This window comes from Marmota monax, unplaced genomic scaffold (genome assembly GCF_021218885.2).
Source record: "Marmota monax isolate L192 unplaced genomic scaffold, Marmota_monax_Labrador192_F-V1.1 WCK01_AAM20220418_F8-fsc00228, whole genome shotgun sequence".
NCBI lineage: Eukaryota > Metazoa > Chordata > Mammalia > Rodentia > Sciuridae > Marmota > Marmota monax.
This window is the reverse complement of record NW_026695240.1, coordinates 952,789-967,816: the sequence shown is the minus strand read 5'-3', so window position 1 is coordinate 967,816 and position 15,028 is coordinate 952,789. Positions and strand designations below refer to the sequence as shown.

General features: G+C 46.2%; 1 protein-coding gene across 2 annotated transcripts in view; it reads left to right on the top strand.

Annotated features, from left to right (window-relative positions):
- The window catches only part of Supt5h (SPT5 homolog, DSIF elongation factor subunit), a 28,637-nt gene that overhangs the window by 2,652 nt on the left and 10,957 nt on the right, over positions 1-15,028 (top strand). Inside the window, exons 3-11 of one of the 2 annotated variants that reach the window (XM_046440044.2) lie at positions 5,689-5,854; positions 6,749-6,814; positions 7,344-7,355; positions 7,833-7,902; positions 8,021-8,089; positions 8,183-8,248; positions 8,511-8,541; positions 8,914-8,982; positions 14,019-14,270. In XM_046440044.2, coding sequence (XP_046296000.1) covers positions 5,689-5,854; positions 6,749-6,814; positions 7,344-7,355; positions 7,833-7,902; positions 8,021-8,089; positions 8,183-8,248; positions 8,511-8,541; positions 8,914-8,982; positions 14,019-14,270 — 801 coding nt within the window. The remainder of the gene's footprint in view (positions 1-5,688; positions 5,855-6,748; positions 6,815-7,343; positions 7,356-7,832; positions 7,903-8,020; positions 8,090-8,182; positions 8,249-8,510; positions 8,542-8,913; positions 8,983-14,018; positions 14,271-15,028) is intronic. The other variant, XM_058577593.1, reaches the window with a different exon arrangement.

Here is a 15,028-nt window from a genome sequence, read left to right as displayed (position 1 = left end):
TATTTTATTTTACTTTTTGGCACCAGGGATTGAACTCGGGGCCACTCGACCACATCCCCAGCCCTATTTTGTATTTTATTTTTGTTTGTATTTGGTGCTAAGGATAGAACCCAGTGCCTCACACATGCTAGGCAAACACTCTACCTACTGAGCTACAACCCCAGCCCCTTAATATTCATTTTTAAAAATTTTTTTCCACTTTTTTTAAAAATATTTTTTAGTTGTTGATGGACCTTTATTTTATTTATTTGTACGTGGTGCTGAGAATCGAACCCAGTGCCTCACACATGTTAGGCAAGTGCGCTACCCCTGAGTCACAACCCCAGCTCCTTTTTCCACATTTTTAATTGGTGCATTATAGTTGTGCATATTGATTATTTTAATTTTTTTGGCGGGGGGTGCTGGGGATTCAACCCAGGGCCTTGTGCATGTGAGGCAAGCACTCTACCAATTGAGCTATAAACCCAGTCCTTGCTAAGTCCTTAAACTTGTGGTTCTCCTGCTCAATTTCCTGGGTCTCTGGGATATAGGCATGGACCACTAAGCCTAGCTGGATGACTTGTTTGATGTGCAAAGACTTAAATTTACTTTAAACAAAAAAGGTTTTATTTATTTTTGTAGCACTGGAGATTGAACGCCGGGTCTAGTGCATGCTAGACAGATACTCTGCCCCTGAACTGTATCCCCAGCCCTCACCAAGATGCCCAGGCTGGCCTCAAACTTTTGATTTTCTTGCTTCAGTTTCCTGAGTAGCTGGAATTATGGTGTGTGCTACTGCACCTGGCTTTTATAGGCATTTGATTGTCAGTTCTTGTCCCTTTTAGGACCTCTTCTGCTTCCAGCCAGGATTTGGAGGCGCTGGGATGCCTTGGAGGGGTGGGGCTAGCGGAAGGATGACAGGAAAGGTCTTTGCACCAAGCTGTAGCACTGGGTCCTTGGCCTGTGACTCATGGCTTCAAGTCACTGCTTGGTGGTTAAAGCCTGGTGATAATCAGACCAGGATGATCCCTAGTTCCTTTTTCTTCTGGGATGTTCTGGTTTGCACTGTGCAAGTCTCACTTTCTAGCAACATAATAGAATTTTTTTCCCCTCCACTTATTATTTTTAGAGTTTTGTAGTTATACATAATAGTGGAGTTTGATGTATTCATAAGTGTATATAACCTGATTTGCTCCATTTTAGTCCCCTGTACTACCCCTGCCCTTCCCTCCTCCCTCTCTCTGATCCCCTCCTTCTGCTCTGTTGGTCTCTTTCTGTTTGTGCATTTTTTAGTTGATACATTATAGTTTTACATAAAATTGGGACACGCTGTGCTATATTGATATATGCACCCAGTATAATTTGGTCAACTTCATTCCCCAGTTCTTCCTCTTTCTCTCCCCCTCCTCCTTTATCCTTGGTCCCCTGCTTCTCTACTCATACTATGGTCTTTAGTCACCTGTGGGCTCCTCTGCTGTCTCCAAGTGAGGCAGAAGGGCAATGTGAGGCCTACCCCATTGCCAGAGACAGGGCTGGATGGGCTTTTCAGATGGCCAGATGTTGACATAGGCCTAGAACGAAAGGGTTCTTTGTGTAGATATGCCAGGAAGGCAAATAATGAGCACTGCTGGGGAATCAGCTGGCTTCCCACCCACAACCCCAGAAACCTGTTAATTCATTTTGTTTTCTGGAGTTCTTGGTGTGAGCCCTCATAGAGCTGTCAGTCCTAGGGAGTTTTTTTGCTTTTTTTTTTTTTGGTACTGGGGATTGAACCTGGGGCACTCAACCACTGAGCCACATCCCCAGCCCTATTTTGTATTTTACTTAGAGACAGGGTCTCACTGAGTTGCTTAGCACCTCGCTTTTGCTGAGGCTGGCTTTGAACTTGCAATTCTTGTGCCTCAGCCTCCCGACCCGCTGAGATTATAGGCCTGTGCCACCGTGCCCCGGAATCCTGGGGAGTTTTATAGGCAGTTACTACAGGTGCTGTTGAGGACTGCATAAGAGCCTAGTTGAGCCCTGAGGTAACACAGACATGTAGTATGGGGAGCTCTAACCTCAGGTAGGGATGAAAAGTGTGTTAAAAGGTTTCTGTAGGGCCCAGCAAAGGGGAATGATGACAGAATTCTTCCAAATCAGGCTGTGGTCCTTTACAGCTTGGGTCATTCAAATGGAGATTAAGCCAGGCACAGTGGCACATGCACTGCTCTCAGGATGCTGAGGCAGGAGGATTATTTGAGTTTAGGAACTTCAGGCCAGCCTGGGTAACATAGTGATACCCTGTCTGGGGCCGGGGAGGTAGTGGGGGAGGGCAAAACGCCTTGGGCTGGTTAGCTGGCATTGTGTATTAAGCACATCCCAAGATTATAGGATGTGTTCTAGGTCAGGAGTGATAAGAAGTGCTTTTAGGTGGGATGAGGGTTAGACCTTAAGCCACATTGAATCACATAATGAGAAACTTCCTTTTTAGCTGTGTCATTCTTCTGTGCCCAGCCCAGCAGTGGGCCGGGTGATACTGAGGGAACCAGTGGTGCCTGAGAGAGCTTGTGCCCTGGTGTCAGGGAGCTCACAGTGTTCAGGGCTATATGGAGGAAGCCCAGAGGATGCTCCTGGCTTTTCCTAGGGGAGAGGAGGCAGTGACAGCTGCCTGGAAAAGGGTGTGTGTGGGGGGGAGAGAGAGAGAGAGAGAGAGAGAGAGAGAGAGAGAGTGAGAGAGTGAGTGTGTTTCTGGGGATTGAATCCAGGGCATCACACATGCTAGGCGAGTGCTCTACCACTGAGCTGCATCTCCTGCCAGAAAAGGGAATGTTTGAAGTATAAGTGGGAGATAGAGGAGAGAACTTTTTATTTCATTTTTGTATTTATTTGGTACTGGGGTTTGAACCCAAGAGCACTTTACCACTGAGCTACATCCCTTGCCCCCCCTTTTTAAAAATTTATTTAATTTTATTCATTTATTATTATTATTTTTAAAGAGAGAAAGAATTTTTCAATATTTATTTTTTAGTTCTTGGCAGACACAATATCTTTATTTTATTTTTATGTGGTGCTGAGGATCGAACCCAGCGCCCTGCACATGCCAGGCAAGCGCGCTACCGCTTGAGCCACATCCCCAGCCCCTCATTTATTATTTTTGAGGCAGGGTCTCACTGAATTGCTGAGGCTGACCTTGAGTTTGGAATCTTCCTGCATCAGCCTCCCCAGTTGCTAGGATTATAGATGTGCAACACCATGCCCTGCTCCTCTTTGTATTTTTTAATTTGAGACAAGGTCTTGCTTGGTTGCAAAGGTGTCCCTGAGGTACTGAGTCAGGCATCAAACTTGTGATCCTCCTGCCTAAGCTTCCCAAGTTGCTGAGTTTACAGGCATATGCCACCATGCCCAGCTGTTTTATTTTTCACAGTGCTAGAATTGACCCAGGGTCTTGTATGACAGGCAGGCATTCCATCACTGGGCTCCATCCCTAGCCTGAGAACAACTTTTTATGCAGAGTACTGGTAAGGATGATGGCTAGAGCAGAGAGCCTGTATAGGGGTTCTGTGTGTAGCTCTCTGGTAGAGTGTTTGATTAGCATGCACAGGGACCTGAGATTGGACCCCAGCACCAAAATAAAGGAAAAAAACAAACAAACCTGAATGATAGAGGAGTGTTCAGTGCAGCTGAGACCTAGTGGGGAAAGAAGAGGTCAGGCAGTGGGCAGGGTGTGTGCTTCCAGGTCACCTCAGATCCATGTTTTAGATCATAGTTTCCCAAGATTGAAGAATGTGTTCCAGGTCAGGAGTGATGAGAGGTTCTTTTAGGTGGGATGAGGGTTAGGTCTTAAACTGTATTGAATCACATAATGAGAAATTTCCTTTTCAGCTGTATATTCTGTCTTTTTGATGGAATCATGGAAAAGTTTAATTTGGGCGCTGCTGCGTCCTGAACACCTCTGAGATTTGTTGGCCTGTGTGTTTATCAGGCTTAGGCTTAGAGCCTGTAGCAGTCCCTATGTGCTGGACTCAACAATAACAACTTTGTTTGGCTTTTATCTTTACGGTTACTTTCTAGTTAAAACACGCTTTCAAAAACCTTTTAATTATGAAACATTTCAAAACATGGACAAATCTTTCTTTCTTTTTTTTTTTTTTTTTTTGCTAATGGTGATATCTAGGACCTTGTGTGTCCTTCACAGAAATGCTGTCTCACTGAGCCACATACCCAGCCCAGAAACATTTCACTTAATTACAATTGTGAGTGGGCCAGGCAAGAGGGTGCACACCTGTAATCCCAACAGTTTGGGAGACTGAGGCAGGAGGATCACAAGTTTGAGGCCAGCCTGAGCAACCAAGTGAGATCCTGTCTCAAAATTTGGGGGAAAAAAAAATTTAAAAGGCTGGCAATGTAGTTCAGTGGTAGAGTGTTCCTGGTTTAATCCCCAATACTGCCAAAAAAAAAAAAAAAAGTAAAAAGGTGAGTGAATTTGAAGGAAATATTAAATAAGTGGGTTGTAATAGTGATATGGTCATGAAAGGAGAAGTTGTAAACTTATTGAAGTAAAGATTAAGTTTGGGAAACATAGTTTAGTATTTTGTAAGAGTTAATTTTGTGACTGGTTTGGGAAGAGGGATTAGAGGCCCAGAGACCAGGAGGAATCCAGGGCAGGGACCCAGGGCTGGAGTATAGTGTGGTGCCTTAGGTGTCAGGATGTGGGGTTAGGGAAAGGGATGGACTGGAGAAATGACAGTTACAGGCAGCAGAAAGGACAAGGATCTGGTGCTTGAGGGGAACTAGAGGAGGCCAAGTTTAAGAGAAGACACTGAGGTCAGTATGGGACCTCCTGTGTTTGAAGGCTGGGAGGCATGGAAAAGGCACTGGAATGTGGGGGGCTCCCTAGTTGTGAAAAAAAAAAGTGAGAGATAAGAGAGGTGAGGAGAGGGAAGGTGGAATGCAAGGCATGGACAGAGAAGCCAGATGGGCCCTGGACTGACCCCTGGTGTTCAAAGCTGCCCATGGGGAGTGGGGAGTGAGCAGAGTGAGAGGAGCAGCACAGTTAGAGCAAACTGGGATTGCACCATGTGCGGGAGCCAAGGGAGGAGAGTCATTCTTGGGGATGGTGTGGCTAGTGGTGCCAGGTACAGTTGGGGTGGCTACAGGTAAGGTCCACCAGAAGTCCATGCAGTTAGTGTTGGGTTAGTGAGCACGAGGCTGGGGAGTAGTGTGTACCAGAGACAGCTCCTGGAGTCATTGTCAGAGCTGCTCACCGCAGCCAAGGTCTGGATAAGATAGCTCACCGGGGTTGTAGGATGGACAGAGATGAGGACCAAGGACTGAGTCCTCATCCCTGGGTTCCAACCCTAGCACCACCAAATAAATAAATACATACATACATACATACATACTATATATTCTAGCCTAGTAAGAGGAGACTTTTTGTTTGCTTGCTTTGATCCTTGGTGTGTGGCTCTTGATGGCTAGGTGGAGGATGAGCAGGGGTTCTAGGGAGGGAAAAGTGAGGGCCAGCTGCCAGGGGTGGGTTGGGAGCTTGGGTGATGCTGTCAGGGTTAGGATGGTAATCAAAGGCCTGGCCAGAGGGGGAGGATGTAGAGGCAGGGCTGAGGGGCTAGGATTGGCCTGGCAGGTCTAACGTCAGGTTTTGGGGAGAGGTAGCTTGATTTTTGGATTTGAGATGGTAGACCCTGGCACCCCAATTCTACCTGACTCCTGCAGGTAGAGGAAGAGCGGCGGAGTGCAGCAGGCAGTGAGAAGGAAGAGGAGCAGGAGGAGGAAGAGGAGGAAGAAGAGGAGGAGGAATATGATGAAGAGGAGGAAGAAGAAGATGATGACCGCCCCCCCAAGAAACCCCGCCATGGTGGCTTCATTCTGGATGAAGCTGGTATGTCATGGGACTCGGCACGCACTGAGCAGAGCCCACTGAACAAACCTGCCTGGGGACATAAAGACATGAGGACATGGGAACACCTTTAGCTCCATTTCTTGGGGTTATTTTTGTTTGTTTGTTGTTTTTAGTTGTATGTGGTTGGACACAATATCTTTTTTTAATTTATTTTTATGTGGTGCTGAGGATCAAACCCAGGGCCTCGCACATGCTAGGCGAGCGCTCTAACTCGGAGCCACAACCCCAGCCCGCTGAACATACTTTTAAAACATTTTGGGGCCAGAAGTGTAGTTCAGTGGTATAGCATGTGCTTAGCATTTACCAGGCCCTGGGTTTGATCCTTAGCACCACCAACAATAAAAGTAAAATTGTATATATTAGTTTTCCCTTGGTAGGAAGAAGAGACTTTTTTGTTTGCTTACTTTGATCTTTTGTATGTGTAAATTCCCCCCCCCCCCTGTGGTACTGGGGATTGAACCCCCGTGCTCTACCAGTGAGCTACATCCCCAGCTCTTTTTAGGTTTTATTTTGAGACAGGGTCTTGCTAAGTTCCTGAGGTTGGTCTCAAACTTGGGATTCTCCTGCCTCAGCCTCCCAAATAGCTAGGGTTATAGGCATGTGCCACCACACCCTGCCGATTTTATTTTTTAAAGGGGATATGTGGGTGAGGTAGAGGGTGGACATTTAGGCGGGTGGGTCTGTGCGTTGCACCTGACTCTCCTGTAGCAGCTCCTCGGTGTGGCCTGGCCTCTCAGAGCCAGTGTCCTGCTCTGTAGAATGGAGATTCCTAGAACCCATGTTCTAGAGGAAATGCTTCATTCCTGAGAGCTGTTGTCATGAGGTCACCTTTGACCCAACTGTCCCCCTGACTATTTTGCCTTCCGCTTTCAGATGTTGACGACGAGTATGAGGATGAGGACCAGTGGGAGGACGGAGCTGAAGACATCCTGGAGAAAGGTGTGTGTGGGCCCTGCCTCTGTGAGGCGGTGGGAGGGCTCTGTCCTAAAGGGTCTTCCAAGGCCTTCTCCCACCCCATGCCCTGTACCACCCCAACCCCTATCCTTTTCACCTTGCTTCTTTCTGTCCTTGCCAGAGAGATCAGCTCCCCACCCTTTTCCTTTTAGGCCCATGAGTGGGGGGCTGGGATTATGGGGTGGTGGGGATTGTGGGGAGAGGACTCTGGGACCCCAGGGCCCCAGTGAATCCCTTCTGTGGGTTGTTGGGTGGGCAAGATACCCCCCACTTCCTGGGCCAGTGCCCCCTGTTCCCTGTTATTTTCGTTCTGTGCGCCTCATACATTCCGGCTTCTCCCACCACCTGGTGCCTGGCCTTTACTTTTGATTTTCAACCTTCTCGTGTCCCTCCTTTCCCCTCCCCCAACCCATTGGTTGATTTTGCTGCTATAATTTGGCTCATACTTTGTCTGCCCTCGCCCACCACCACCACCACCACCACCACCACCACCTCCTCCTCTTCCTCCAAGTAGAAGAGATTGAAGGTAAGAACCTGGAAAGTGTGATTTGTGACCCTCTCCCATAGCCTGATGTTTCTGCCTTCTGACAGCATCCTGCCCTCAGCCCTTGACCCTGTCTGGCTTGGGGGCTTTGACTCATGTAGAGTCCAAAATCAGGGAGTTCTAGAGCTAGGTCTCCAGCCCCGGTTAATCTGGGAATGTGTGTTGGATCTCTGTACGTGACTGAGCATTGTGGGTGGCACAGATGCAAGGTGTGGGATGAAGTCAGGGTGTGTTTAGACAGTGGCTGTGAGAGGGGGACTGTTCAATGTGCCCCAACAGCTGGGCCCTGTCCCCAAGCCTTTGGGTGAAATGATGAGAAAGAGCATAGCGGGTGAGGGCTGGGGCTTCCTCAGGAGGCGTCTTCCTGCCCCAGGTCAGGCTCTGGCTCCCTTGCCCCCAGCACATGCTCCAGGCCCTGCTCTCCACCCTTACTTACCCCGTCTACATATTTGTTTCCAGCCTCCAATATTGATAATGTTGTCCTGGATGAAGACCGTTCTGGAGCCCGCCGCCTACAAAACCTGTGGAGGTGAGCAAGGAGGGGAAACTGGGGTGGGGCTGGCTGTCTTGGGGAAATTTGGGAGCAAATCAGCCCACCCTCTCCTCCCTTGCCTTCAGTTCATGTTTGCTTTCCTCCTCGTCCCCAGGGACCAGCGAGAAGAAGAACTGGGCGAGTATTACATGAAGAAATACGCCAAGTCATCTGTGGGAGAGACGTAAGGGCAGGGTGGGGAGAGGTGGCCCCACGAGGGAAGAGGGAGGACCTCACAGATCTTCACCCCTCCTCCCTGACACCCATCTCTCTCCAGGGTGTATGGAGGGTCTGATGAGCTCTCAGATGACATCACCCAGCAGCAGCTGCTCCCAGGAGTCAAGTAAGGGGCTGGCATGAGACAGAAAGTCTGAAGTGGGAATGTGGTATGGGGTGATGGTGCCCAATGGGTCACTTGCTGGAGTAAGTTGGGACAGATGCAGTGGCAGGAGGCAGGGGAGGGCCAGTTGCAGCTCTCTTCTATGTATAGATGAGAGAGTGGGAGAACCCTGGAGAGGGGGAAGAAGCAGGGCTGTGGTGAGTTCTGTGTTTCTTGTTGAGGACAGAGTTCCTCTAAAGGGTTTCCTTTTCCCTCTGCCACCTAGGGATCCCAATCTGTGGACAGTCAAATGTAAGGTGCGTGCACTGGCTCTGGGACTCGGGGAAGTCAGAATGGAGAGACTGCTTGTCAGGGAGACTATGTGTCTGTTCTGGGTCTCCTCGGCCTGTGGGTTTCCTGATCCTTCTGTCTACTCATCCATCCTTCTCCTGTGTGTGCCCACGCCCCCACCCTCCCCACCCCATTCACTCCTTACTCCCTCCCTCCTCCCCTTCCCATCTCCTACCCTGCCTTTCTTGATGTCCATCCCTCTCTGTTTCTCATTCCTCATTCTCTCCTGCTTATCTTTCTGCCCCACTAACTGCCCTTTTGGTTGCTGTCCTGCCCACTTTTTCCATGTTCTACCCTCCGTCTTCCCAGCTCTTCCAGATCTGTCTCTCTTCTTCCAGATTGGGGAGGAGCGAGCCACAGCCATCTCCCTGATGCGCAAGTTCATTGCCTACCAATTCACAGACACGGTAAGTGGGGTAGTCAGGAGCCTTGGGGATGAGGGACAGGCCAAACTCAGAAGGATGTTATAGGTTTCAAGGGCACCAAATGTCCCTGGATTTAGGCAGAGCTGTTTACTGTTGAACTGCGGCATGACTGGAGAGCTCTTCTGCACCTCGCAGAGCTTTGTCTTTGTTCTTTGCATTTCTTATGAAACCCCACAGCCCCTGTAATTCTTTGGAGGTCTGTCAGCTAGCTTCCTGTGCCTTCTGCAAGAGACTGAGTTTTGCCTGGTGATCAACCCTGTGGGGCAGCTGTCATCCTCTTACAGTTGAAGAGGGTATCACAGGACAGGGTAGCTTGGCTAAGTCCATGAGGGACCTGGGGGCTTGGGGCTTGTTCAGAAAATTCCCTCCTTGTCTCATTCACATAGTCCCCACATACTCACAGAGCCCTTCCTCAGTGCTTGTCCCTGCACTGGGTGATGCTGAGGGTACAGTGGCCACTGTGCCAGAGCTGGTCTTTGCTCCACCTTCCATGTTCACTCACAGCATGAAAAACAAGCGGTAATGTCATGGCCCGTCAGACAGCAAGTGATGCTTTGAGAACCTAGATCTTTTGTTAGACTGCCAGGGTCTGAATCCTCTGCTGCCACTTCTATCTGTGTGACTCGATTAAGCTTCTTGCCTCTCTGGGCCTTTTGCTTGCCTTTTAGCATCGTTAGGATTAAATGACCTGGGACATGTCCAGCTCTTGGCCAGGGCTTAACTTGCAGCTTGTTTTCAGTAAGCATAGTTGTTAACAAAGGTGCACATTTGGCAATTTAGAACCAGCCCTCCAAAATCCGTGAAGCTAGTGCAGGTGTGCTGGCGGATAGTTTTCTTAGTAGTGTTCCTGTTAGTCTAAGGAACTTTTTTTTTTTTTTTTTTTGGTACTACGGATTTAACCCAGGAGCACTTTACCACTGAGCTACACCCCCAGTCTTTATATGTTTAATTTTAAGACAGGGTTTTACTAAGGTGTGGGGGCCTCAAACTTGTAATCTTCCTGGCTCAGCCTCCTGACTCACTGATATTATAAGCCACGTGCCACTGTACTCAGTCTGAGTCTTGCTTTGATCTGCTAAAGTGATCACTGTTGGATAGTAGGGACATGATTTGCAAATTATGATTTGGAATATGTTCAAACTTTCCTACCTCATATCCAGGGCTGAAATACTAGTCACCTCATTTGAGTTATGACTCTGATAACTCAACTTGTTTTTGTTTTTAATGTCCAAAGTAATAAAAGCCCAAAGTCCCATTTTTCAGAAGCAATTCCTATTGGCTCTTGCGTTTTCTGGTCCATCTTCTGTGCATATTCAAAGGTACATGTCTTTTTTTACCCCCTGTAAACAGAATGGTATTATATGCTTGTCATTCTATAGCCAGACCCTTGTCATTCTATAGCCAGCCCGTTTTATTTAATTAAATTAATTAATTAATTAATTAATTAAAAAAATATCTTTATTTTATTTACTTATTGTTATGTAGTGCTGAGGATCGAACCCAGGGCCTTGCACGTGCTAGGTGAACGCTTTACTGCTGAGCCACAACCCCAGCCCCCGTTTTATTTTTTTAATCTTCTAAAATTGGGGAGGTTTTGTCCATATTTTTCATCGGTATATTATAGCTCTACATAATGGTGGGAGTCCCTGTTACACATCTAAACATGCACACGATATAACAATATATTTTGGTCAGAATCATTCCCTACTTTCCCTTCCCTCCTCTCGTCCTTCCCCCTGAGTTCAATCCCCAATACCAAAAAAAAAGAAAAAAAAGTGTTCCTTCTTTCCCACATGCTCTTTGGCATTTATTATTGTTTGTATTCTTGATTAGCCAGACTTGTCATATCTGTCATGTCAATGCCATATCTTGTCATATCAATGTCATATCTGTCTTTCCACACTCGGGAAACAAGTTTTTTTCAACGTCTGCATGAGCTTCCATTGTATAGATGGACTGTTCTTTATTTACCCACTATCTCAATAATGGACAGGTTTTCTTTATCTGGATTTTTATTTTTTATTATTTATTTATTTTGATGCTGGGAATTGAACCCAGGGACACTTTGCTACCGAGCCACATCCTCAGCCCTTTTTTATTTTTTATTTTGAGACGGCCTCACTAAGTTGCTGAGGCTGGCCTTGAACTTGCGATCCATATGCCTGACCTCTTCCCTCACATTTTTTTTTTTCGTTTTCTTGGTAGTGGGGATTGAACTCGGGCGGAGTGGCCTCAACTGTTACACCTGACCTCTTGCCCCATATATGTATTTTTTTGTACTGGAGGCACTCAACCACTGAGCCAAATCCCCAACTCTATTTTTTATTTTATTTAGAGACAGGGTCTCACTGAGTTGCTTAGGGCCTCCCCATTGCTGAGGCTGGCTTTGAACTCCGGTGATCCTTCTGTCTCAGCTTCCTAAACTACTGGGATTACAGGCGTGCACCACTGTGCCTGGCTTCTTCCCTAAGTTTTAACTTTTCTAAATAGTACTGGACAGTTGGGACATGTTTTTTCTTTCCCTTTTGGGTTTTAGAAAAGATTTGCATGTTAGTATAAAGTTCTACATTATTCTTTCTGAGTGGGTAGATTTCATGATAGGGACACATCTTTGATATACTTAATTTCTTATCAGTAATGTATAGGATGATTCTGCTTTTGGGCTATCATAGTGAACATCTTGTTTTTCACCTAACACTGTCTCTTGAACATTTTTTCATATCATATTGAATAGAGCTGTGTCACTCTTTGTAAGGCTTTGTAATCAATTGGCTGGATCTTGGTCATGACTTGCTTAAATAATCTCTTTTGTTGAACACTTGGGTGGTTTCTACTTTTCACCATCACAACCAATGCTGAAGCAATCTAGTTGCTTTTTTAAAAAATGAGATGTAATTAATACATCATAAAATTCACTCTTTTTTTTTAAATATTTTTTAGTGGTATATGGACACAATATCTTTATTTTTATATGGTGCTGAGGATCGAACCCAGGGCCTCACACATGCTAGGCAAACGCTCTACCACTGAGCCACAACCCCAGCCCCAAAATTCACTCTTTTAAACTGTAAAATTCTGTGGCTTTTAACATATTTCAGCATACTCAGTATGTTCACAACCATGAACACTGTTTAATTCCAGAACATTGCCATTTCTCCAAATAACCCATACCCATTAGTAGTCACTTCCTGTTCCATAGTCCTGGGTAACCATTAATCTATTTTCTGTTTCTATGGATTTGACACAGTTCAGGGTATTTTATGTAAATGGAATAACATGATATGTGATCTCTTTATGACTCACCTCCTTACCTTTGCATAATATTTTCAAGGTTTATCCATGTTGTAGCATATATCAGATTTCATTAGTTTTGTTCTTTAGTGTTTTATTTGGTGCGGGGGCAGGGAGCGTGCTAGGGATGGAACCCAGGGCCTCAGACTTGCTGGGCAAGTGTTCTACCACTGAGCTATATTCCTAATCCCCTCTCTTTTTTTAGATTTTTTTTTTTTTTTTAGTTGTCAATGGATCTTTTATTTTATTTATTTACATGCAGTGCTGAGGATCAAACACAGGGCCTCACACATGCCAGGCAAGCGCTCTACCACTGAGCCATAACCCCAGCCCTTTTTCAATATTTTGAGACAGGGTCTAGCTAAGTTGTCCAGGCTGGCCTTGAACTTACTATTCTCCTACCTCACTAAGCCTCCCAAATTGCTGGGATTGTGTGCCACTGTACTCAGTCCCTTGTTTGTTTAAGTACTATATTATATTTTATTGTATGGCCAAGCTATAATTTAATCAATCTTTTGGGGCATTTTAGAAATTTCCAGTCTTGAAGCTGGGGCTGTGGTCCAGTGGTAGAGCGCTTGCCTAGCATGTGTGAGGCCCTGGGTTCAATTCTCAGCACCAAATATAAACAAATAAATAAATAAAGGTCCATCAATAACTAATAAAAATATTTTTAAAAAGATGGCCTTTAAAAATAAATAAATAAAAAGATGAAAATTTCCAATCTTGGTTATTTGTTGTAATAAGTAACTCTAGGGCTGGGAAAGCATCTCAGTGGTAAAGTACTTGTCTAGGGTGCATGAGGTCCTGGGTTCTATCCCCAGCACTACAAAAAATAAAATCTCAAAATTTTAAACAATAGTCCTACAAAAAAAATAACTGAAAGTTTAAAAAATAGGTAGGCTGGGTATAGTAATGATACCTATTATCCCAGGAGCTTGGAATGCTGAAGCTGGAGGATCATAAGTTTAAGGCTAGTCTGGACAATTTGGCAAGCAAGATCTTGTCTCAAAAATTTAAAAATATACATATAAATAAAAAGGGCTTGGGATATAGCTCAGTGCTAAAAGCACTTCTGGGTTCAATCCCCAGTCTCCCACCCTTCCCCAGAAAATCGCACAGCTAGGTATGGTGGCATGTGCCTGTAATTCTAGCTATTCAAGAGGCTGAGTTAGTAGGATCACAAGTTAAAGGCCAGCTTGGGCAATTTAGTGAGACCCTGTTTGAAACAGGGTTGGGAATGTAGCTCAGTGATCAGTACTGGATTCAGTACTAGTACTGCAAAAATGAATGGATGGATGGGTGAATCAATGAATAAATAATACAAAAATATGCTGGGCACAGTGGCACATACCTGTAATCCCAGCAACTAAAGAGGCTGAGGCAGGAGAGTCGGAAGTTCAAAGTCAGCCTCAGCAACTTAGCAAGATCCTGTCTCAAAATAAAAAGGACGTGGGGTGTGTCTTAGTGGTTAAGCACCCCTGATTTATCCCTGGTATCAAAAATAAATTAATTAATTAGAACTTTGAAGGCCCTAAGTTCTATTCCCAGCACCAAAACAAAAATTAAAATTTATTAAAAATAAATAATAGCAGTGAATATCCTTGTATCTATGACATTGTGCCAACACAAGTCTGGGGTTAGTTTCCTAAAAGAGAGCCTGTAGAGTGGTAGTCATTACTGTCACTGGCAATTGTACTTGACCATCAACTTCTACCTGCTCCCTGTAGCCCCTGCAGATCAAGTCAGTGGTGGCACCAGAGCACGTGAAGGGCTATATCTACGTGGAAGCCTACAAGCAGACCCATGTGAAGCAGGCCATCGAGGGTGTGGGCAACCTGAGGCTCGGCTACTGGAACCAACAGATGGTGCCCATTAAGGAGATGACAGATGTGCTCAAAGTGGTGAAGGAGGTGGCCAACCTGAAGCCGAAGTCCTGGGTCCGCCTCAAGCGAGGCATCTATAAGGATGACATTGCTCAGGTGCTGCGAGTCGGGGCAGCCAAGGGGGCTTCTCTGATCTATCCTCTCCTGTCCTTTGTCCTTCCCACCCCCATTTGGCGTGCAGAGAATATAGAGTCCTGCTTAGGCTAGAGGGAATCAGAGCCCTCGGTTCTGTTCTGAGCACTCAGGAGATGGGTGGCCATCTCTGGCACTTTCAAAGGTGTGTGAGTAAAGATCTGAAGGGGGTGAGCAGTGAGCTGTGGAGAGAGTGTGGTGGGCAGAAGGGGTAGCACTCAAGATGGTCCCTGGCTGAAGCAGAGGGAGCGAGGGTAGAGTGCAGAGATGCACTCAGGGAGGTGCTGAGGCCTGGCGGTCAGGGGTAGGCCTAGGCTTCACTTGGAGTAAGATGGGAAGGTGGTAAGGGACATGGTTTGATTTGTGTTTTAATAGAATCGTTTTGACTTTGTTGAGACTAGTTCAGTATTCTTAGGCTGGGGCGCTGTTGCTCCCAGGAGCTATTTGGCAGTTTCTGGAGATATTTTTTAGTTACCTGGGTAGAGATTGACCCTAGTATCTAGGAAACAGAAGTCATGGATGCTGATGACATCCCACAATACACAAGGTCAGTAGGGCTGATGCCAGGGAGCTCTGGAATGAGCTGAAGGGGCCACACAGCAGGAACAGGGAGCCCTGTCAGGAGGCCCTGCCTGCCACAGTCCAGGTGGCAGGTGCTGGTGGGACAGGACTGAGGCTATAGAAAAGGGAAGAGGTCAGGATTTTGAAGGTAGAGCTGACAG